Source organism: Amblyraja radiata, chromosome 3, assembly GCF_010909765.2.
Source record: "Amblyraja radiata isolate CabotCenter1 chromosome 3, sAmbRad1.1.pri, whole genome shotgun sequence".
Lineage (NCBI taxonomy): Eukaryota > Metazoa > Chordata > Chondrichthyes > Rajiformes > Rajidae > Amblyraja > Amblyraja radiata.
Genome location: NC_045958.1, coordinates 111,415,745 through 111,438,936, shown reverse-complemented (window position 1 = coordinate 111,438,936; position 23,192 = coordinate 111,415,745). Strand labels below are relative to the sequence as shown.

Below are 23,192 nucleotides of genomic sequence, written 5' to 3'. Positions count from 1 at the left end.
GAGTAGGCCATTCGGCCCTTCGAGCCTGCACCACCATTCAATATGATCATGGCTGATCATCCAACTCAGTATCCTGTACCTGCCTTCTCTCCATACCCCCTGATCCCTTTAGCCACAAGGGCCACATCTAACTCCCTCTTAAATATAGCCAATGAACTGGCCTCAACTACATTCTGTGGCAGAGAATTCCAGAGATTCACCACTCTCTGTGTAAAAAATGTTTTTCTCATCTCAGTCCTAAGACTAGTGGGAGAACTGGGAAGGGGATGGAGAGAGAAAGCAAGGGCTATCGGAAGTTAGAGAAGTCAATGTTCATACCGCTGGGGTGTAAACTACCCAAGCGAAATATGAGCTGCTGTTCCTCCAATTTGCGCTGGGCCTCACTCTGACAATGGAGGAGGCCCAGGACAGAAAGATAAACTGATCTCCTCTGCCTACATGATCATATCTCTCCATTCCCAACATATCCATGTACCTATCTAAAAGCCTCTTGAATGCTGTTTATATCTGCCCTCACCACCCCTGGCAGTGCATACCAGGCACCCACTACGCTCTGAGTGAAAAGAAAAATTGTCTCTTTTGAACTTTGCCTTCTCACCTCAAAGCTATGCCCTCTAGTCTTTGACATTTCCACCCTGGAAGGAACTATGCCCCAGGGATAGTCCAGCCCCGCCTCACCCGTCCCGACGCAGTGCAGCCCATGGAGTGCAGCAGCAGCAGCAGCACCTCGCCCGTGGCCCCGTCGGTCGGCAGCCCGGCCAGCTGTCCGACCTTCGGACCTTCGTTTACCGCCGACACCACCACCCCTCCTTCTCATGGCCGATCATCTGTTCGTGAGTGGGATGGGGCGCCGGACTTTGCACGCGACGTCGCGCGGCCCTGGGCCAAAACTCCTCAGCTGGCCCGCCGGCTGGGCTTTGTGTGCACTCCAGCACCCGGGCCAACTCATCATTCACCCAGCCACGGCCGAGTCGGTCAACGAATTGCCGTCGGGAATTTGTCCCTTATTTTGACCGTTTGTCCCTTATTTGGGAGTGAGAACGTTGGCGAGCCTAGTCACCCTGCAAGGCGCACACACTTCTCCGAGCAGTTCTTGGGCGCATTGAGTCGGAATTTTCTCATGATTCAGTGCTGCTAAGACGAGGAAAATTCACAAGCAACCCACCAAATCTGATGAAACAAGTTAAAGACAAATTGGGAAAAAAACTGTCCACACCTTGGCAAACATATAGACACAAAATAATGGAGTTACTCAGCGGTTCAGGCAGCATCTCTGGAGAGAAGGAACGGGTCGAGACCCTTCTTCAGACTGAGAGTCAGGGGAAAGGGAAACGAGAGATATAGACGGTGATATAGAGAGATATAGACCGGGATGGCCGGACTGTCATATGCTGAGAGAATGGAGCAGCTGGGCTTGTACACTCTGGAGTTTAGAAGGATGAGAGGGTATCTCATTGAAACATATAAGATTGTTAAGGATTTGGACACGCTAGAGGCAGGAAACCGATGTTCCCGATGTTGGGGGAGTCTAGATCCAGGGGCCACAGTTTAAGAATAAGGAGTAAGCCATTTAGAACGGAGACGAAGAAACACTTTTTCTCACATATCGTGGTGAGTCTGTGGAATTCTCTGCCTCAGAGGGCGGTGGAGGCAGGTTCTCTGGATGCTTTCAAGAGAGAGCTAGATAGGGCTCTTAAAAATAGCAGAGTCAAGGGATATGGGGAGAAGGCAGGAACGGGGTACTGATTGGGGATGATCAGCCATGATCATATTGAATGGAGGTGCTGGCTCGAAGGGCCGAATGGCCTACTCCTGCACCTATTGTCTATTGAATGAATGAAAGATATGAATCAGAGAGGGGGAGCAGTGAAAGAGAGTGTTGCACGGCTCTCGTCGGAGAGAGGAGGAGAACTTCCTCAAAGTAGACATGCCTTGAGGAGATTTCATTGTGGGGCAGACAAAATGTGTAGGAAGGAACTGTATCTACATCCATTCTAGAGGCTTAGGTTTTTAAAATGCTGTTGCATTTCACATGATCAGGAACCATTAATAGGACTGAAAAATCCTCCAAAAAAATAAAAGATGGAATATGTGCACAGCAAGTATATAGAGGCAATCAAAGACGGACACAAAGTGCTGGAGTAGCTCTGCGGGTCAGACCAGCTGAGTTACTCCAGCACTTTGAGTCTTTATTTTGTAAACCAGCATCTGCAGTTCCTCGTTTCTACATTTCGAGGCAACCAATCTAACTTCATGCCATCGTGAAACAAATGTATAGCTATTGATAAAGTGCAATCTGCAGCAGTAGTCACACGATCTTAACTCTAAATTAAGTACAGACAGCATTAAACGTTAAATTAGCGACAATCTCAAATTCAGTTCAACCATCTTCAACAGTGACTGACACATTAACCATATTCATAATAATTGAAAAACAAACTGTGCTTATACTGGCTTAAGTTATGCTAAGAACACAAAAACAAAGCAAAGGCAACCAGCTATTTGAATTTAAGCTGGACACCATCGAATACCGTTAACAAAAGCCCTGTCCCACGGTGCGAGTTCATTCCAAGAGCTCTCCCGAGTTTAAAAAAAACTCGTGGTAAGCACGGAGAATGAACGTAGCGGGTACGTCGGAGCTCGGGGACGTCTCTTAGCGGCTCGTAACGCTAACGGCAGGTACTCGGGAAGACTCGCTGACGGCAGTGAAGCACGGGAAGACTCGTGAAGATTTTTCAACATGTTGAAAAATGTCCACGAGAGCCCCGAGTACCGACGAGTGGCCATTACCGTAAATCTCCTAGTTCGAATCAGGGGAAACTCGGGAGTTCTCTTGGAATGAACTCGTACCGTGGGACAGGGGTTAAAAGCGTATTCACTCTCTACATATGAATTTAAAAAAATTAGATTTACTAAACATCCTCAAACACACTCCTCAGGCTACCAAGAAACCTTCGTGATCAGCTATCAGTGAAGGGGATAGTTTCCAATAGGATTTTTCCCCACAACTTTCATACATTGAAATTGCCATTAAATACGTTTCACAGAATACTTGGGACTGCCTAAGGATGTCGGAATTTGTTAATTAAACAGAGAAACTTTCAAATATGGTACTGTGTATAACACAACATGCTAAATCGTCATAGAATTAGTTTACAGACTATTATAAATATATGGATTTATTGTATTATTGTTATAAATGTGTTAGATATTATTATAAATGTATTATATATTTAGCCTCTTCCCATTATTTCATGAAAATGAATTCCACTTTTTAGTAGAATGAACTTATCAAGGCAGAATCTAATTCTATAAAATCTGTCATCAGTGGCATAATAATTCATGAGCCCTCTACAAATGAGTTGGTTTATCACAGTAGAATATTAAACCATGTCATATTAATTTTTTTAACAAACGATTTTTGACCCAAATCTATTTTCCCAGACGCTGACTGAGTATTTTGCAGTTTTCACTTCTTGTTTAACAGCATCTGTAGGTTTTTACGGAAGATAGATACAAAGTGCTGGAGTAATTCAGCGGATCAGGCAGCATCTCCGGAGAAAATAGGAGATATTATGAGCCAGAACCCAGAAGGGTTTTCCCCCACACCTCTCTTTGTCAGTAGAGGGTGATGGGAGTGGGTGGAGGGGGGGGGGGGGGGGGGGCCATGATGTCCGTCGTTGGCTAGGGAAGAGGATCATAACAAAGGGATTCAAGGATGCGAACATTGGAACTACTAGGCCGACTAGGGTGGAGGAAGGAGGGGGAAGAGAGGGAATGTCGGGGTTACTTGAAATTAGAGAAATCGACGTTCATACCGCTGGGGTGTGAGCCGCCCAGGCGAAATAGGAGGCGCTGTTCCCCCAATTTGTGGCCTCACTCTGACAATGGGGGAGGCCCAGGACAGAAAGGTCAGTGCGGGAATGTTAAAGTGTTTGGCAACCGGGAGGTCAGGTAGGCCTAGGCGGACTGAGCGGAAGCGTTCGGTGAAACGGTCGCCCAGTCTGCGCTTGGTCCCGCCGATATATCAGAGCCTACACCAGATACATTCGATTTTGTTGTCGATTTAAAAAAAATTGATATTCTTTGTATTCACTTATCGATTTAACCTAAACCTGAAGCAAATTTCCAGTTCAAAACCTGGATGCTTTAACTAAGTCGCTACTATCCTTGAATGACTGGGTTTCAAATGATACTGTTAAAATCAATTTGTTAATATTCCACTTCTAAAAAAAAAAGCTCCAAATTGTCCAGGATGATATTAAAGCACATTACATCAATTCAGTGACTTCTCTGTTCCCTGCAGCATGGGAACTAAATCTGATAGGGAGTATTGATCCAAGATGAATCAAATGGTTTTCCCGTGGATCACAAGCCATTACATTCACTTTTGCAGAGTAGAGCTCAAGACATATTTTGCTGTAAAACCTTATGTTGCTTATTAAGTTTAGTTTAGTTTAGTTTAATAATAATAATAATAATAATGGATGGGATTTATATAGCGCCTTTCTAATACTCAAGGCGCTTTACATTGCATTATTCATTCACTCCTCAGTCACACTCGGTGGTGGTAAGCTACTTCTGTAGCCACAGCTGCCCTGGGGCAGACTGACGGAAGCGTGGCTGCCATTCTGCGCCTACGGCCCCTCCGACCACCACCAATCACTCACACATTCACACACAGGCAAAGGTGGGTGAAGTGTCTTGCCCAAGGACACAACGACAGTATGCACTCCAAGCGGGATTCGAACGGGCCACCTTCCGGTCGCCAGCCGAACACTTAGCCCATTGTGCCATCTGTCGTCCCCGTTTAGAGGTACAGCGTGGAAACTGGCCCTTCGGCCCACCGAGTCCGCGCCGACCGACGATCACCCCGAAAGCTAGCACTATCCTACACACACTAGGGGTCAACTTATAATTTTTACCCAAGCCAATTAACCGATAAACCTGCACGTCTTTGGAGTGCGGGAGGAAACCGGAGCACCCGGTGAAAACCCACGCGATGACGGGGAGAACGTGCAAACTCTCTACAGACAGCGCCCGTAGTCAGGATCGAACACGGGTTTCTGGCGCTGTGAGGCAGCAACTCTACCGCTGCTCCACCGTGCCGCCCCGTTATGGACCTCTGAAGTCCATATTGTTTTAAAATACATTCAGGTGTTGTCCATACTTTGATAACCAATGTATGGAAATATTAGGAAAATAAAATTACAATTCTTTATAATTCTACACTAAAGGTGCCTACAACGCTACAAAGTCAGCATTGCATTGATTGAGGGATAGTAACTGGGGCATTTTAGATAGATTACCCAAGGTTAATACCTGTGCAGTTCCAACAAGCTCCCAGTAATGAGCGCTGCAAGAAGTCTATGTGTAGCTGGCACATTCAGACCAGTGTTGGTCAGCTATAGTCTATTGCAAACAGGAAAGGGGAAACAGAGGAGTATTCTAGGAAACACTGATGTCTCCAAAATTGGCAGCCACTTGGTGAAGCAATCAAAACCGGCATGTCAGCAGCTATTACATTCACTAATCTGGTTCCATGCATACCATTCATTGGAACCTAATATGCACCACATACGTCTATTGTCAGTGAACAGGTTAAGTCTGTCGTGGCTGATCGGTCTCTAGGAGGGAGAGATAGATCGGCCATGATTGAATGGCGGAGTAGACTTGATGGGCCGAATGGCCTAATTCTACTCCTATCACATGATCTTAAATTTAACGTTTAAAAGCAACATTCAGAAGCAGGCCTGAGGCGTCGCATCGGAACAGACGCTGCTGCTTCTTCAGTCCCGGACGCTGAATTAGAATCGAGCTCCGGTGATTTGTGCGTGGTTTCTAGACGGCTTCTTCAGCCCATGTTCAGTTTCAGACCCCCTTGAGAAGGTCTCTTTGTTTACCTCCCATCTCCACCTCCCTCCTCCTGTGTCTGTAGCAACTGTGAAAGATCTGCTAAACCCCCGACTTGCTGCATATATATACGTCCCTGCAACAAGGCCAGTCAAGGCGTGTCAGTGCTGCGAGGAGTTCACTTCACTGGTCGCGGTTGTCACTTTTAAAGAGGGGGGTGCTCCCTGGGGTTTATGTTGGGGGCTGTTGCGAAGATTGTCGTCCATCTGAAAGAAAAGGACACGCAAAGGTCTTATTTTTTGAAGAGTTTAAAAATCCCTTTAACTTAAGAAAATTGTTTGCAAGTTAACATTGATGGCTTCTTATGCTGCAATGGATTTTGCTTTTAAACACCAGTCACATGTTGAGCCGTACAGCACGGAAACAGGCCCTTCGGCCCATCTTGGCCGTGCCGACCAAGATGCTCCACCAAGTTGGTCCCTTTTGCCACAGTCTGGTTCATGTCCCTCCAAACCTTTCCTAACCATGTACATGTCCAAATGTCTTTTAAAAGTTCTAAAGATCATCTGTGAACTTTTGAAACTTTGTCAGCACCAAAACGTGCAGCCTAGGTGAGGTCTGCTATCCAATTTTACTGGGTTGTATGCAAAACATAGCAGTTCATAAGTGATAGGAGCAGATTTAGGCCATTCGGCCCATCAAGTCTACTCCGCCATTCAATCATGGCTGATCTATCTCCCTCCTAGCCCCATTCTCCTGCCTTCTCCCCATAACCCCTGACACCCGCACTAATCAAGAATATGTTAATCTTCACCTTAGAAATATCCATTGACTTAGCCTCCACAGCCGTCCCTGGCAATGAATTCCACAGATTCACCACCTTCTGACTAAATAAATTCCTTCTTATCTCCTTTCTAAAGGTACATCCTTTTATTCTGGTCCTAGACTCTGCCACTAGTGGAAACATCCTCTCCACATTCACTCTACCCAGGCCATGTTGTTAGAATTGTGCGGGGCTGGAAAGAGTTGCTGCCTTAAGCGGCCTTTTCACGGGGCGACTTGACGCAAGAGTTAACCGGAGTTTAACATCGTGGGAACCTCGTGCGATAACAGTGCGGCATTCGTGGACCACCGTGGACCACCGTAGCGCTAACGGCAGGTCATCGTGTAACTTGGTCACTCGGGAGAAAATTCAAGAAAGTTTGAATTTCTCCAAGAGTGACTTGTACACTTGTGGTTGAGTATTGCAACATTATATGAACGTAGTGGCCAGTGCGATATCCGTAATAACTCTTGCGGGTACCGTGGGAACTCCTGCGAACGGTGAACCCGGAAGCTGGACAGAGGGAACAGAAGGTGAGTAAAAATTATCTTATGTGGGATTGAATTTAAAAAATAAATAAAAATAAAGATTTGCATCCGCATATGGACATCAACTTATTCATGAGTTATGTTAATGAGATTCAAGAAAATAACTATAATCTTTAAAAGGGACTTTAAAAGGGACTTTACTGAAAGGTTACGCATTTTTATGGTCCGTGAGAAATTTTTCACATGTACTTCTTTGAGAGATACAGGTCGGAGTCCTCGGGTCCAGGGGTCCGGAACGCTACCAATCAATGTTGTACAGAGACCCGTGTAAGGAGTGAACTGTACATGCTGGTTTAAACCGAAGACAGACACAAAAAGCTGGAGTAACTCAGCGAGTCAAGCAGCATCTCTGGAGAAAAAAAGCTGATGTTTCGGGACGAGACACATCTTCAGACTCAATTCCGATTAGGCTGTCTGAAGAAGGGTTCCGGTGTTGGGGGAGTCCAGAACCAGGGTCCCAGTTTTACAGTCTACCGTGGGAACTCTTTAACTCAGTAAAGTAAAGTAGCCTTTATTGTCATATCAGCGCACAGGCAGCAGTTGACTGTTGCTCTATTCAGTTTCCCAGGGGGTCGGGACGGGACTGGAGTTGGGAGAGAAAGGTGGGGGAGTCGAGGGAGAGGAGGGGGAGACAGATGGGGGTGTCTTCATTTACTGACGGCGGGTGTCTGTCACTGAAACAGGCAGGTGAGATTTCACATCCACCTTGTGTGTGCCTCTCTCTCTCTCTCCCTCCCTCTTACACAGGCTGAGAGACTCTGCCTCTGTGAGTGTACGTCTCTTTCTCCCCCTCTCCCACACACAGTAAGACCGAGGTACTGTGCTCAGTCCATCTGTGTCTCCCACATACACAGTAAAATATGTCTCCAAATGAGCCAATTCAACCAAGGGAGGATATATATAGTGTGTGAAAAAAAAAGTTACATCATTTGTGTCACGTGTAGTTCACGATGTTCATTCAAGATTTAACGGGAAAGCTCGGGAAACGGACAAGTCACTCGCACAAATAACAGAAATGCCGAGTACCGTGGGAACTCTCTATCTACTGCCGTTATATCGTGCGAGACTCGTGCTGGACCACGACCTCTTCACTCTGGTGACATCTTGCGTCAACTCGCCCCGTGAAAAGGCCGCTTTACAGCAAGATGCAGCACCGGAGACCCGGGTTTGATCCTGACTACGGGGGCTGTCTGTACGGGGTTTGTACGTTCTCCCCGTGACCTGCGTGGGTTTTCTCCGAGGTCTTCGGTTTCCTCCCACACTCCAAAGACGTACTGGTTTGTAGGTGCATTGGCTTGGTAAATGTAAAAATTGTCCAGTATAAAATTGTCCAACTTCCAGTGGTGGACTCTTCAGAAGGTACAAGGTACAAGGAAATGCATTGCAACGGGTGGTGGTGCTGGAGGTAGATGCGATAGTGCCATTTAAGAGGCTTTTAAATGGGCACATGGAAGTGTAGCGAATAGAGAGTTATGGATCATGTACAGGCAGATGAGATCAGTTTAACTTAGAAACATAGAAAATAGGAGCAGGAGCCCATTCGGCCCTTCGAGCCAGCACCGCCATACATTGTGATCATGTCTGATCGTCCCCAATCAATAACCCGTGCCTGCCTTCTCCCCATATCCCTTGATTCCACTAGCCCCTAGAGCTCTATCTAACTCTCTCTTAAATCCACCCAGTGATTTGGCCTCCACTGCCCTCTGTGGCAGGGAATTCCACAAATTCACAACTCTCTGGGTGAAAAAGTGTTTTCTCACCTGTCTTAAATGGCCTCCCCTTTATTCTAAGACTGTGGCCCCTGGGTCTGGACTCGCCCAACATTGGGAACATTTTTCTTGCATCTGGCTTGTCCAGTCCTTTTATAATTTTATATGTTTCTATAAGAGCCCCCCCTCATCCTTCTAAACTCCAGTGAATACAAGCCTAGTCTTTTCAATCTTTCCTCATATGACAGTCCCACCATCCCAGGGATCAATCTCGTGAACCTACGCCTCAATCACGAGGATGTCCTTCCTCAAATTAGGAGACCAAAACTGTACGCAATACTCCAGATGTGGTCTTATCAGAGTCCTATGCAACTGCAGAAGAACCTCTCTACTCCTATACTGAAATCCTCTTGTTATGAACTTGGCATCATGTCTGGCACAAACAATGTGGACCGAAGGCCTGTGTCTGTGCTGTACTGTTTTATGTTCCTGCCTCAACTACTTCATCTGGCAGCTCGTTCCATATACCTACCACTGTCTTTGTGTCAGTTAGGAATGGGTCAAATAACAAAATGATAACATTTGCCTTTTTTATAAAACAGGAAAATTGATTTCAAAGCCGATTATTGAGCCTATTATTTAAAGCTGACAATGTATAGTGTGTAACTATGAAATAAATGAACTTGTCTTGACAAAATATTTACCCAATTTGATTTTCAAATTGTTTACGCAAATCTAAATATTAGCTCTGTAATAACTGAAGCCCCCCCCCCACATCAGTCTGAAGAAGGGTCTCGATCGAAACGTCACCTATTCCCTCGCTCCATACATGCTGCCTCACCCGCTGAGTTTCTCCAGCATTTTTGTCTATCACCGTTAAGATCAAAAATGCAGTTTAGTTTAGTTTGTGTGCAGCAGTAAGGTGACTATGATACAGCGTGGAAATAGGCCCTTCGGCCCACCGAGTCCGCGCCGACCAACGATCACCCTAGTTCTATCCTACCCAATTTATAATTTTACCCAAAGCCAATTAACCTACAAACTTTCACGTCTTTGGAGAGTGGGAGGAAACCATGAAACAAATCAGCTCAATAGAAAATGATTAAAGTGATCAACCTTTTCGATTAAGTTGCATTCCTTGTTGACAAGTTGGGTTAGCTTCTGCAGGTTTTCATCCATCATTTCCTCAGAGGTGACTAATACGGAAAGAAAATCAGAGAGAGATGTATTTTAAACAAGAGAGTGACAAAAGGACTATCTATATAAGACCTGAAATACTCTCAGGACCGAAGGACCTTCATGTCACATCTAACTCAGCTGTCCGCAAGTCCACGTTATCTCGCAAGAGACCTCTGCTATATATCTTGGTTTCTGCAAAATCAACGTATTTTGGTGACACAAGGAACGGCAGACGCTGGTTTACAAAATAAAAAGAGATAAAAGTGCTGGAGTAACTCAGCGGGTCAGGCAGCATCTCTGGAGAATATGGACAGGTGACGTTTCGGGTTGGGGTCCTTCTTCAGGCTGTTTTCAGCTTTATTGGGGGTGAACACATAGCTGAAAAACAGAGTTTGGGGTGGGACAAAGCCCGGCAAGTGAGAGGTGGGCACATCATACTAGAGTAACTCAACGGGGTACTGATTGTGGATAATCAGCCATGATCACCTTGAATGGCGGTGCTGGCTTGAAGGGCCGTCTAGCCTACTCCTGCACCTGTTGTCTGTTGTCTATTGGGTCCTGGAGCATCGCTGGACAACATGGTGCAATGCTAACATTTATTTCAAGGGAACCGGAATACAAAAACAGGTTGTAATGCTGAGGCTCTACAAGGCGCTGGTTTTATGGCATTTGGAGCAGTTTTGGGCACCATATCTGAGGAAGGATGTGTTGGCACTGGAGAGGGTCCTGAGGAGGTTTACAAGAATGATCCCAGGAATGAGTGGGTTAACATATGATGAGCGTTTGACAGCACCGGGCCTTTACTCAAAGGAGTTTGGAAGGATGAGGGGGAACCTCATTGAAACTTACTGACTAGTGAAAGGCCTGTTTAGAGTGGATGTGGAGAGGATGTTTCCACTACTGGGAGAGTCTAGGACTAGAGTTCATAACCTCAGACTTCAAGGACGTTCCTTTAGGAAGGAGATGTGGAGGAATTTCTTTAGTCAGAGGGTGGTGAATCTGTGGATTTCTTTGCCTCAGAAGGCTGTGGAGGCCAAGTCAAAGGATATTTGTAAGGCAGATATTGACAGATTCTTCATTAGTACGGGTGTTTGGGGTTATGGGGAAAAGGCAGGAGAATGGGGCTGAGAGGGAAAGATAGATCAGCCATGATTGAATGGTGGAGTAGACTGACTTGATGGGTCGAATCGCATAATCCTGCTCCAAGAACTTAAGAACTGTTCCTTTTTCCGGAGTAGCTGCCTGACCCGCCAAGTTGCTCCAGCACTATGCGTCTACCTTCAAATCAGATGGGATTCACTCTGAAGTCAGCTTTGAATAAGCTGACAAAACATTTTCCTTTACCTTATTCACTCTCTTGGGCATGATGAGAAATGTTAGGTCTGCTTGCATCGAAACCCTTCCCACCATCCCCAGATGTGCATGAAACCCAATATCCAGTCAGTAGACGGTCTGCACTGAGATTTATTAACATGTGTGGACCTCGGAAAACGGGACGAGTCATTAGGCACCCTCAACACTTGTGCCAAGCAGGCATGTTGAGACTTCTTCATATCTCAACCCCTTCATGGCTTCATTGCCCTGAACGCCATCAATCCTGGCTTTGACATTTAACCTAGCGTTACATTTTTATTTTGGCAAGTGTGGTGATAATTGGAATTCCACATCTCCACCACTGCGTTAAGAGGTGCTTTCTGACATCAACCGGGGTCTAATTTAAATCAGAATATCTCCCTTTTCTATACTTCTGAATATTTCTTATGTCGTTAGATATGCTCTTTAATCTTATATACACAGCGGTCTAAAAATATAATCTTTGCAACCTGCGTTCTACATTTCACACTAAAATCCAGTTTCTTTTTTTAAATATATATTTTTATTAGAAGCAATGTACAATCGTATAAACCATGGCATATCTATATTAATAAATCTTTGATCTTGACCGCTTTTGGCCCACTGTGCTGCGATTTCCGATAGAACGCCGCCACCTACGGCCGTCATTTTTGGCCACCTCGCTCAGAGCCCCCCTCTGCCTTACGGGTGCGGAGGATTTTTCCCATCAATGACAAATCAGAGAGATATTAATGTTTTTTAAAAATTCACCATTCTCTCTGCTGCCCCTGCTGGAGGGAGGGGGAGGGACTATAAAACCAGGAAGAGGTGTGCCTCACTCACTCTCTGCAAGATGGATGAAGCCAAGGGTCATGTCTCTCTGAGCTCTGAATAACACTGAACAAATGTCTACACAATTGTGAGTACCCTTAATGTGGTTTGAAAATGAAAATATGGTTTGTTTGAGGTAAAAAGGCACTGCCTGCAAATGGTTGTTTGGGTGATTTGGCTTGAAGTTGAAAGGCACTTCTTACTGCAAATGGTGGCTTGGGTGCTTTGGCTTAAAGTTGAAAGGCACTACTTACTGCAAATGGTGGCATGAGGTTGAAAGACACTACTTACTGCAAATGGTGGCTTGGGTGCTTTGGCTTGAAGTTGAAAGGCACTATTTACTGCAAACGGTGGCTTGGGTGCTTTGCTTGAAGTTGAAAGTCACTACTTACTGCAAATGGTGGATTGGGTGCTTTGGCATGAAGTTGAAAGGCACTACTTACTGCAAATGGCGTCTTGGGTGCTTTGGCTTGAAGTTAAAAGGCACTACTGCAAATGCACTTCCTGTTTGCTCTGTATATTCATTTTAGATAAAACGCTACCACTTACTGCTGTGATTTTTGGCCATCTTACTCAGTCCCCCCTCCGCTGAGCAGGTGCAGAGAATTCTTCCCATCAATGAAAAATAAGTGTTATTAGTGTTTAAAAAATGTTGAGAATCTCTCTCCTGTCAATCACGCCCTGAAAGCCACACCTTTTCCGGTCGGAGGGGGAGGGGTTATAAAACCCGGAAGTGTGGGTGTGGCTCAGTCTCTGCATGATGGGGGAGGGAGAGGTCATGACTCTGGCTGATCTGTGAATCAACTGAACACACTGAATGTCTACTGAACTGTGAGTGTGGTGTTTTGTGTGGTTTTATGGTGGTTTCACCCTGCATGAAATGGTATGAAGCTGCATTTGAATTTGGTGGCCTTCGACCCTGCTTGAAGTGGAATGAAACTGCACTTGAATTTGGCGGACTTGCATCCTACTTGAAGTGGTATGAAACTGCACTGAATTTGGTGGCCTTGCACCCTGCTCATAGTGGTAAGAAACTGCACTTGAATTTGGTGGCCTTGCACCCTGCTTGAAATGGTAGGAACATGGATTTGAATTTGGTGACATTGCACCCTTCTTGAAATGGAATTTCAAGGAATAGCCATGAGTCAACAGCCAACCCACCAGCCGTGAGTGAGCTGCCAGCAGATCAGGCTTGAGGGACTGAGCTGCCACCCCAAGAACCCATACCAGCACCCCAGAAAGCCCCCCCACTGGCCACTAATATTGGAATTGGTGGAGAGGTGGAATATTACGTCGGGGGACCAGCCCTCCCGTGTGAACATGGGACCCAACGGGTCCCACTTAGTCTAGTAACATAATACATTTCGTGTACAACTTCTTGTTTTAAATTTAACAATAGAAAAATAATAGACGCAAGAAAAGAAGAAAAAAGAAGAGATTGAGGAAAGTAGTGTAGGCCCCAAAAGTTAACAATTAGTAGTTTGTGGATAGATAGAAAGAAAGAGCCCATAGAGGTGTAGAAAAAAAGAGAAGACCAAAAAGGAAGAGCAAAAAAAAGAAGTAGAAAAGAAAAAGGAAGAGAAAAAAAAAACAGAACAGAAAAGAAAAGGAATATACCTACTTCATATCATATCAAGAAACAGAGGACATGGGTTTAAGGTGAGGGGGAGGAAAGATTTAATAGGGACCCGAGTGTGTATGGAATGAGCTGCTGGAGGAGATAGTTGAGGCAGTGACTATCGCAACATTAAAAAAAAACATTTGGACAGGTACATGGATCAGATTGCCTTAGAAGGTCTTTCAGTCTGAAGAAGGGTTCCAACACGAAACGTGAACTATTATTTTTCTCCTGCTGTATCCTTGCGTTCCCTTTCTCTAGGTCCCTCACACACCCAATTCGTGGTATTGTATAACTGTCGTTCTGCTAAGTTCCTCTGTCTGTTTACTTTTAATCACCCAGCCCACAGCAAACAACGGCCTGTTGTGTGCCACACATTTCCTTGGTAATCGCTGCTTTTAGTACAACATAGAAACATAGAAACATAGAAATTAGGTGCAGGAGTAGGCCATTCGGCCCTTCGAGCCTGCACCGCCATTCAATATGATCATGGCTGATCATCCAACTCAGTATCCTGTACCTGCCTTCTCTCCATACCCTCTGATCCCCTTAGCCACAAGGGCCACATTTAACTCCCTCTTAAATATAGCCAATGAACTGGCCTCGACTACCCTCTGTGGCAGAGAGTTCCAGAGATTCACCACTCTCTGTGTGAAAAAAGTTCTTCTCATCTCGGTTTTAAAGGATTTCCCCTCTATCCTTAAGCTGTGACCCCTTGTCCTGGACTTCCCCAACATCGGGAGCAATCTTCCATTCATTTCTTCTAAATACCATCTACATCTCTCGTTCCCCTTTCACCCGACGCCCAGTCTGAAGAAGAGTCTCGACCCGAAACGTCGCCTATTCCTTTTCTCCTGAGATGGTGTCTGACCCACTGAGTTACTTCAGCGGTTGGTGTCTATCTTCAGTACGAGCCAGCATCTGCAGTTCCTTCCCATACATAGGTTTAGAGGGATATGGCCCTCTAAGGGCAGGCAGGTGGGACTAGTGCAGATGGGGCATGTTGGTCAGCGTGAGCAAGGTGGGCCGAAGGGCCTGTTTCCATGCTGTATCTCTCTATGACTCTACTCCTTTCTCTTCTGCCTCTCAAGATCGAGAGCCTCTGGTTTATTTATTTTTGTGTACTTGCTAACTAAATGCTTACTATTTCAGTTACTTGGACCCACTTAATCTCTGCTCGTGAAACAACTGTGAAGTCTGTTATCGGTTCTGCTTTTGCCACTGGGCCAATGTGGATGACATTCAACGATACCTTATTGTCACAGGTAGCCAGGTACAGTGAGATTGTAATCAAGGTTCTGAATTAGCGCGGGTGTCAGGGGTTATGGGGAGAAGGCAGGCCATGGGGTTGATTGGGAAAGATAGATCAGCCACGATTGAATGGAGTAGATTTGATGGGCCGAATGGCCTAATTCTGCTCCTATCACTTGCGAGCGGCTATGTTTTGCATACAACCCGGTAAAATCATACAGCAGACCTCAAGTGGGCAGTACACAAATGGTGCACGCTTTGGTGCTGACAAAGTTACAAAAGTTCACTAATGATCTTTCCGAGGATGTTGCCAGGATGGTGTGAGCAATAGGGAGAGATAGAGTAGGCTGGGACTCTATTCCTTGGAGCGCAGAAGGATGAGGGGTGATCTTATAGTGGTGTATAAAATCATGAGAGCTGGCTCTGAGCTAACTTCATTTCAAAGACGTTTCCTTAACGACGACTCAAATTTTGGAAAAATGCACCCACCCCAACGCTTAAAATGTGGATCACCAGCATGTCTGAGACGCTACATCTTGAAGATATGAGATTCGTCCTAGCAGGAAAATCAGAACAATTCTTAAAGATATGGTCTCCTTTCATCGATTTATTACAAGTATAATATGGTGCAACATAACTCGGGAAATTAACCGTTTCTGAACTGGGTGAGGGGTGTGGAAAGATATGAAGTAGGTATATCCCCTTTCTGTTTTTCTGTTTTTTTTACAACTACGGGTGTTTTCTCTCTATTCTTCTACAAACTATCACTTGTTAACTCTTGGAGTGGTACACCAGGGGTTTACACATCACTACTTCCCTTACTTTTTTCTTTTCCCTCTTTTTTCTTTCTTTTACTTTTCTATTAGAAACTATTTTTTCAGTTGTCTCTTGCCCAGAGAAGGTGAATCGAGGACCAGAGGCCATTGGTTTAGGGGAAAAGATTTAATAGGAAGCTGAGGGGTAACTTTTTCACACAAAGGGCGGTGGGTGTATGAAACAAGCTGCCAGAGGAGGAAGTTGAGGGTGGGACTATCCCATCGTTTAGGAAACAGTTAGGCAGGTACATGGAGAGGACAGGTTTGGAGGGATCGAGTCAAGTCAAGAGATTTTATTGTCATGTGTCCCAGATAGGACAATGAAATTCTTGCTTGCTGCAGCACGACAGAATATTGTAAGCATAAATACAGAGCAGTTCAGTTCAATATACACATAAATAAGCAGATAAAGTGCAATAGGCGGTTACAGTTCAGAGTCTGTTTGTTGCCGAGTTTAATAGCCTGATGGCTGTGGGGAAGAGGCTGTTCCTGAACCTGGATGTAACAGATTTCAGGCTCCTGTACCTTCTGCCCAATGGGAGCTGAGAGATGAGTGCGTGGCCAGGATGGTGTGAGTCCTTGACGATGTTAGCTGCCTTTTTGAGGCAGCGACTGCGATAGATCCCTTCGATGGGTGGGGAGGTCAGAGCCGATGATGGACTGGGCAGTGGTCACAACTTTCTGCATCCTTGATAATGAACCAAGCGCAGGCAGGTGGGACTAGTGGAGCTGAGACATTGTTGGCCGGTGTGGGCAAGTGGGGCCGAAGGGCCTGTTTCCACACCGTATCACTCTGTGACTATAACTTTGGTCAACGTGAGTTGTTTTTAAATGTGCTTTATAAATAAATTTGATTTGATTTGATTTGACTTCATCACACTGCACTCCATTTGTGCCACAGTCTTAACACAATCATTGCATCGCTTGCATGATGAAACCAATTTCACAAGTACATACTGACTAAAGCAACAAATTACTCACATCCCCTTCTTCCCCCCTCCTCGCTGACTGTTCTCGATACACACAATGACCCATAAACAACTAGTGGCAGGAGGCCGCTGTATTTTCTCCGAGATAGCGATTAACTTGGGTCAAGTACGCACATCTTTCCCGCCCGGCATGCCCAGTGACTCACCTGCAGAGCTTTGTGCGAAGTACTGAGTCAAGATGTGGTCACAGAAGTGGCACAGGTTTGGGAGCTGATGCAAATGCTTCTGCAGGTGGGCGTTAGGCAGCTCTGCTTTATAGAGCGGAGCCAGAAATCCAAAGGCAAAGGCATCAAAGCTCGTTGGTCTGAAACGAGAAACAATTAAAATAAATTGCAACGCACAAATAAATGCACTCGTACAAGAAGTTGTTCCTTGAGGCTGCATTTAGTGTCATTGTGTGCAGTTTGGGGCCCTGGGTTATAGGAAAGATGTTGTCGAGCTGGAAAGGGTCCAGAGAAGATATAGACAATAGACAATAGGTGCAGGAGTAGGCCATTCGTCCCTTCGAGCCAGCACCGCCATTCAATGGCCGATCATCCCCAATCAGTACCCCGTTCCTGCCTTCTCCCCAGATCCCCTGACTCCGCTATTTTTAAGAGCTCTATCTAGCTCTCTCTTGAAAGCATCCAGAGAACCTACCTCCACCGCCCTCCGAGGCAGAGAATTCCACAGACTCACCATTCTCTGTGAGAAAAAGCGTTTCCTCGTCTCCGTTCTAAATGGCTTACTCCTTATTCTTAAACTGCGGCCCCTGGTAGACGAGGATGTTGCCAGGACTCGACAGCCTGAGCTATAGGGAGAGGTCGTGTAGGCCGGGACTCTATTCCTTGGAGCGCAGGCGGATGGAGGTGTATAAATCATGAGAGGAATAGATCGGGTAGATGCACAGAGTCTCCTGCCGAGAGTTGGAGCATCGAGAACCAGAGGACATGGGTTTAAGGTGAAGGGGAAAAATTTAACAGGAACCTATGGGGCAACTTTTTCACACAAGGGATTGTGGGCGTATGAAACGAGCTGCCGGAGGAGGTAGTTGAGGCAGCGTTTAAGGAACATTTGGACAGGTGCATGGATAGGACTGGTTTGGAGGGATATGGACCAAGCGCAGGCAAGTGGGACTAATGTAGATGGGTCATGTGGGCCAGTGTGAGCAAGTTGGGCTGAAGGGCCTGTTTCCACACTTAAAGACAACACAATATCAGAGATGTTATTGTAAAAGCTTTATCAATATTTTGGACTGTAAGACACACAAGCAGAATTAAGCCATTGAGTGCAGTCAATCCTGGCTGATCTAATTAACCCTCTCACACACATTCTCCTGCCTTCTCTTCTTTGACAGCCTTACGGACAGCACGTTGACGCAACAGTAGACTTGCTGCCTCACAGCGCCAGAGTCCTGGGTTCGATCCCGACTCCAGGTGCTGTCTGTGCAGAGTATCTACATTCTCCCCGTGACCCTCGTGGGTTTTCTGTGGGTGATCCGGGTTCCCACCCACGACACAAAGACGTACAGGTTTTCAGGTTAATTGCCCCCAGTGTTTAGGGAGTGGATGCGAAACTGGGACAACAGAGATCTAGTGTGAACGGGCGATCGATGGTCGGTGTGGACTCGGTGGGCCGAAGGGCCCGTTCCCATGCTGTAGCTCTGAAGTAAAGTTTAGTATAGTTTAGACATACAGCGCAGAAACACGCCATTCGGCCCACCGAGTCCGTGCCGACCAGTGATCCCCGCACTATCCACTAACACTATCCAACACACTAAGGGCAATTTACACATTTTTTAGCGAATTCAATTAACGGACAAACGTGTACATCTTTGGAGCGTGGGAGGAAACCGGAGCACCCGGGAAATTTTATCGCGGTTAAAGAGAGAATGTACAAACTCCGTACAGACAGCACCAGTGGTCAGGAACAAACTTGGGTTTCTAGTGCTGTCAGGCAGCAACTCTATCTCTGTGCTGCTCTGTCTAAATCCGTTGGCTATTAAGTAACAACCAGTAGTCCATTTAACTGCCTGCCTGGCACGACTAAAGTCCCAAGTGTGCCAGATTAGAGTTTACCGATCTATTCCTCTCACGATTTTATACACCTCTATAAGATCACCCCTCATCCTCCTGCTCTCCAAGGAAGAGAGTTCCAGCCTGCTCAACCTCTCTCTGCACATCGGACCCTCCAGTTCTGGCAACATCCTCGTAAATCTTCTCTGAATACTTTCCAGCTTGACAACATCTTTCAATATAACATGGTGACCAAAGCGGAACACAATATTCTAAATGTGGCCTCACCAACGTCATATATGTGTAACGTGAAACTCCCAACTTCTATTTCCAATACTCTAACTGATGAAAGCTAAAAGCCTTCTTGACTACACTATCTAACTGTGCTCTTGGAGTAAAGGGCCTGTCCCACGAGCATGCGTCTCCATGCGGCAAGCGCAACCTAAAGGGCCGGTCCCACCAGCATGCGCCTGCATGCGGCAAGCGCGACCAAACCAGAAGCGGGAGCCGCGCGGAGGTCGAGTGAGTGACACGACGTCGAGGCGGCTGCGGGCCGGCAGGCCGTTGCCGCGCGGAATTTTTAAACACGGTCAGTTTTTCAGAGCCCCGCGCGATGTCGGGACCAGCTCCTCACAACTCCATACGGCTCCGGCGATCGAAGTGGGACCGGCCCCCCGAGGCCGTATGGCTCAAGCGACCACGTTAGGTCGCGCTTGCCGCATGCAGGCGCATGCTGGTGGGACCGGCCCTTTAGGTCACGCTTTAAAGAGCAACGGAGACTCAAGGGACTGCAGATATTGGCATCCTGAGCAGACAAAAAAAAAAGAGCCAGAGGAACTCAGGAGGTCAGGCAGCATCTGCGGAAAGAAAAGGGCAGAAAAAGTTCCAGGTCGGGGACCCTGCTTCAAACTGATGGAATGGAGGGAAGAAAGCTGGGAGAGAGAGGAGCATGGGATGGGGTAAGTCCAGACCTGATATGTCATCTTCTCCTATTCCCCCCACAGATGCTGCCTGACCCACTGAGTTATTCTGACTCTAAAGAAGGGCCCCCACCCAAAACTTCACCCACCCATGTTCTCCAGGGCCGCTGCCAAACCCGCCGAGTTACTCCAGCACTTTGTGTCCTTTTGGGTATTAAACCAACATCTGCAGTTCTTTGTTTCTATATTCCAACACTTTGATATTTTATTTCAGTCACACACAAGTGAGGCTTCTACTCTTCTTCTTTGAAGTATTTTTAAAGGGGTTTTCCCCATTGACGAGGAGTCAGGGGCAGTTGTGGAGGATACAGTCAAATATTGGGTTGAGTGGTCCCATTTGAGATTACTTCATGCGGCCTAGCGGTAAAGTTGCAGCCTTACAGTCCCCCCCGCCACGGGTACCGTGTAATCCCGTGCTACCTGCTCCATGGTCGGATAGTCGCCGACTAAACCGTCTCCCCCACCTGGTTCGCCGGGTGAGGAGGGGGCTGTGGACCCCCAGCAGGACCAAAAACAAGACCTGTCAAAGGGCGGATGAGCTTCTAGCAAGCCAACGGCCATCTACACTTCAGTAGAAGTTGCGATCACTGTCGTACACGGCATTGTAAGGAATGATGATAAAGCACACACACACCAGGATCCTATACTTCCAGCGGCGGAAGTCCGCAGGAACTGGAGGACAGAGAAGTGTGGTGCGTCCGTCACCGTTCCCGTTGGAAACCAGCACCACTGCGTCGCTAATGTTTTCAACGATGATGAATGAATTGCAGTGCCAGGGACCCGGGTTCAATCCTGACTACGGGTACTTGTCTGTACGGAGTTTGTACGTTCTCCACCGTGACCTGCGTGGGTTTTCTCCGGGTGCTCCGGTTTCCTCCCACACTCCAAAGACGTACAGGTTTGGGGGTTAATTGCAGGTGCCAAGGTTTACGGAAAGGCAGGCAAATGGGGTTAGGAGGGAGAGATAGATCAGTCGTGATTGAATGGTGGAGTAGACCTGATGGGCCGAATGGCCTAATTTTGATCCTATCACTTATGAACATGAACTTATGTGTAGCAAGGAAATGCAGATGCTGGTTTACACTGAAGATAGGCACAAAAAGCTGGAGTAACTCAATGGGTCAGGCAGCATCTCTGGAGAGAAGGAATAGGTGACGTCACGGGTCCAGACCCTTCCTCAGTCCTTCCTCTGATACAATAGACCATAGACAATAGGTGCAGGAGTAGGCCATTCGGCCCTTCAATGTGATCATGGCTGATCATCCCCAATCAGTACCCCATTCCTGCCTTCTCCCCATATCCCCTAACTCCGCTATTTTTATGAGCCCGCTATTTTTAAGAGCTCTCTCTTGAAAGCATCCAGAGAACCTGCCTCCACCGCCCTCTGAGGCAGAGAATTCCACAGACTCACCACTCTCTGTGAGAAAAGGTGTTTCCTCATCTCCGTTCTAAATGGCTTACTCCATATTCTTAAACTGTGGCCCCTGGTTCTGGACCATCCCAACATCGGGAACATATTTCCTGCCTCTAGCGTGTCCAAACCCTTAACAATCTTATATGTTTCAATAAGATTCCCTCTCATCCTTCTAAACTTCAGAGTGTACAAACCCAGCTGCTCCATTCTCACAGCATATGACAGTCCCGCCATCCCGGGAATTAACCTTGTAAACCTACGCTGCACTCCCTCAATAGCAAGAATGTCCTTCCTCAAATTAGGGGACCAAAACTGCACACAATACTCCAGGTGTGGTCTCACTAGGGCTCTGTACAACTGCAGAGGGACCTCTTTGCTCCTATACTCGATTCCTCATGTTATAAAGGCCAACATGCCATTTGCTTTCTTCACTGCCTGCTGTACCTGCATGCTTACTTTCAAAGACTGATGTACAAGGACCCCCAGATCCCATTGTACGTCCCCTTTTCTTGATGAAGGATCTCGACTTGAGACATTGCCTATTCCTTTTCTCCAGAGATGCTGCCTGGCCCGCTGTGTCACTCCAGCACTTTGTGTCTATCTTCGAGATTAATTCATGATGAACTAAACAGAATTTAAAGTTCTCAGTACATCGTTTATGTCCTTCCCCAAACGCTGCACAACTCAGTAAAACAACATGATGGAACCATTTTATCCTCTTATTACTCACGTTTTCCCAAAGAAGAAATTAGATGTTCCCAATCTATAAGACAGAAGGTTCAGACATTCCTTCGCATCTCGGTATATCTGTGCAAAACAGATGGAAATTAGTAACAATTAAGTCGTCTGTGGGGTGAATCAAACTGTAATGTTTACACACGTATCACTACTATGTTCCGTTTTGGGCACCATGTTAGAGGAAAGATGTTGGCAAGCTGGAAAAGGGTGCAGAGAAGATTTACGAGGATGTTGCCAGGAGACGAGGGCCTGAGCTATAGGGAGAGGTTGAGTAGGCTGGGACTCTATTCCTTGGAGCGCAGGCCGATGAGGGGTGATCTTATAGAGGTGTACAAAATCATGAGAGGAATAGATTAAGCTTTTTGGGATAGGCATATTGGATTATAGCAGGCTGGTCGGCATCGGGTTTGGCACAGACGTTTTTGGCTGAAGGGCCTGTTCTTGTGCTGCACTGCTCTATGTTCTATGATAGAGGAACTCTGTGGGTCAGGCAGCATCAGTGGTGAGAATAGGCAGGAGACAGATGTTTTGGGGGGGGGAGGGGGGGGCAGGGGGAGGATTCTTCACAGAATCCTAAGTGTTTTGTTCAAGATACCAGCATCGGTAGTTCCTTATGTCTAAATTCTTAGAAAGTCATTTTCATAAGTTCATAAGTTGTAAGCGCAGAATTCGGCAAGGTTTCCGCCTGGGTTTTCTCCGGGTGCTCCGGTTTCCTCCCGCACTCCAAAGACGAGCAGGTTTGCCAGGTTAAACAGCTTCTGTAAATTGTCCCTAGTGTGTGTAGGATAGAACTAGTATACGGGATGATCGCTGGTCGGCGCGGACTCGGTGGGCCAAAGGGCCTGTTTCCATGCTGCATCCCTAAAGTTAACTAATTTGTGTCTGCAGCACAAATTTTACAAGATAGATTACAATATACGAACTGATAATTCCGTCAAAAAATGATTCGAGCTTTCAAAATATTTTATTTTGGCTTTGCAGAGGCTTAATTGGAAAATTAGGGCATCAAATAAAAATTAAATTAAATGACTGAGAACAAAATTGAGCATTGCAACAACATGGAGTGGTACTGTTGCTCTCCCGAGCTGCCCCTTGCATGCTGACACTTGTACAATCGT

At 46.3% G+C, this 23,192-nt stretch overlaps 1 protein-coding gene across 1 annotated transcript in view; it reads right to left on the bottom strand.

Moving 5' to 3' along the window:
* Nucleotides 1–5,203: 5,203 nt before the first annotated feature.
* mtx3 (metaxin 3) overlaps nucleotides 5,204–23,192 on the bottom strand; it is a 30,946-nt gene continuing 12,957 nt past the window's right edge. The window contains exons 6-9 of the mRNA XM_033018588.1: nucleotides 22,067–22,143; nucleotides 17,095–17,252; nucleotides 10,050–10,129; nucleotides 5,204–6,119 (exon numbers count right to left, since the gene is read on the bottom strand). Coding sequence (XP_032874479.1) covers nucleotides 6,015–6,119; nucleotides 10,050–10,129; nucleotides 17,095–17,252; nucleotides 22,067–22,143 — 420 coding nt within the window. The 3' untranslated portion in view covers nucleotides 5,204–6,014. The remainder of the gene's footprint in view (nucleotides 6,120–10,049; nucleotides 10,130–17,094; nucleotides 17,253–22,066; nucleotides 22,144–23,192) is intronic.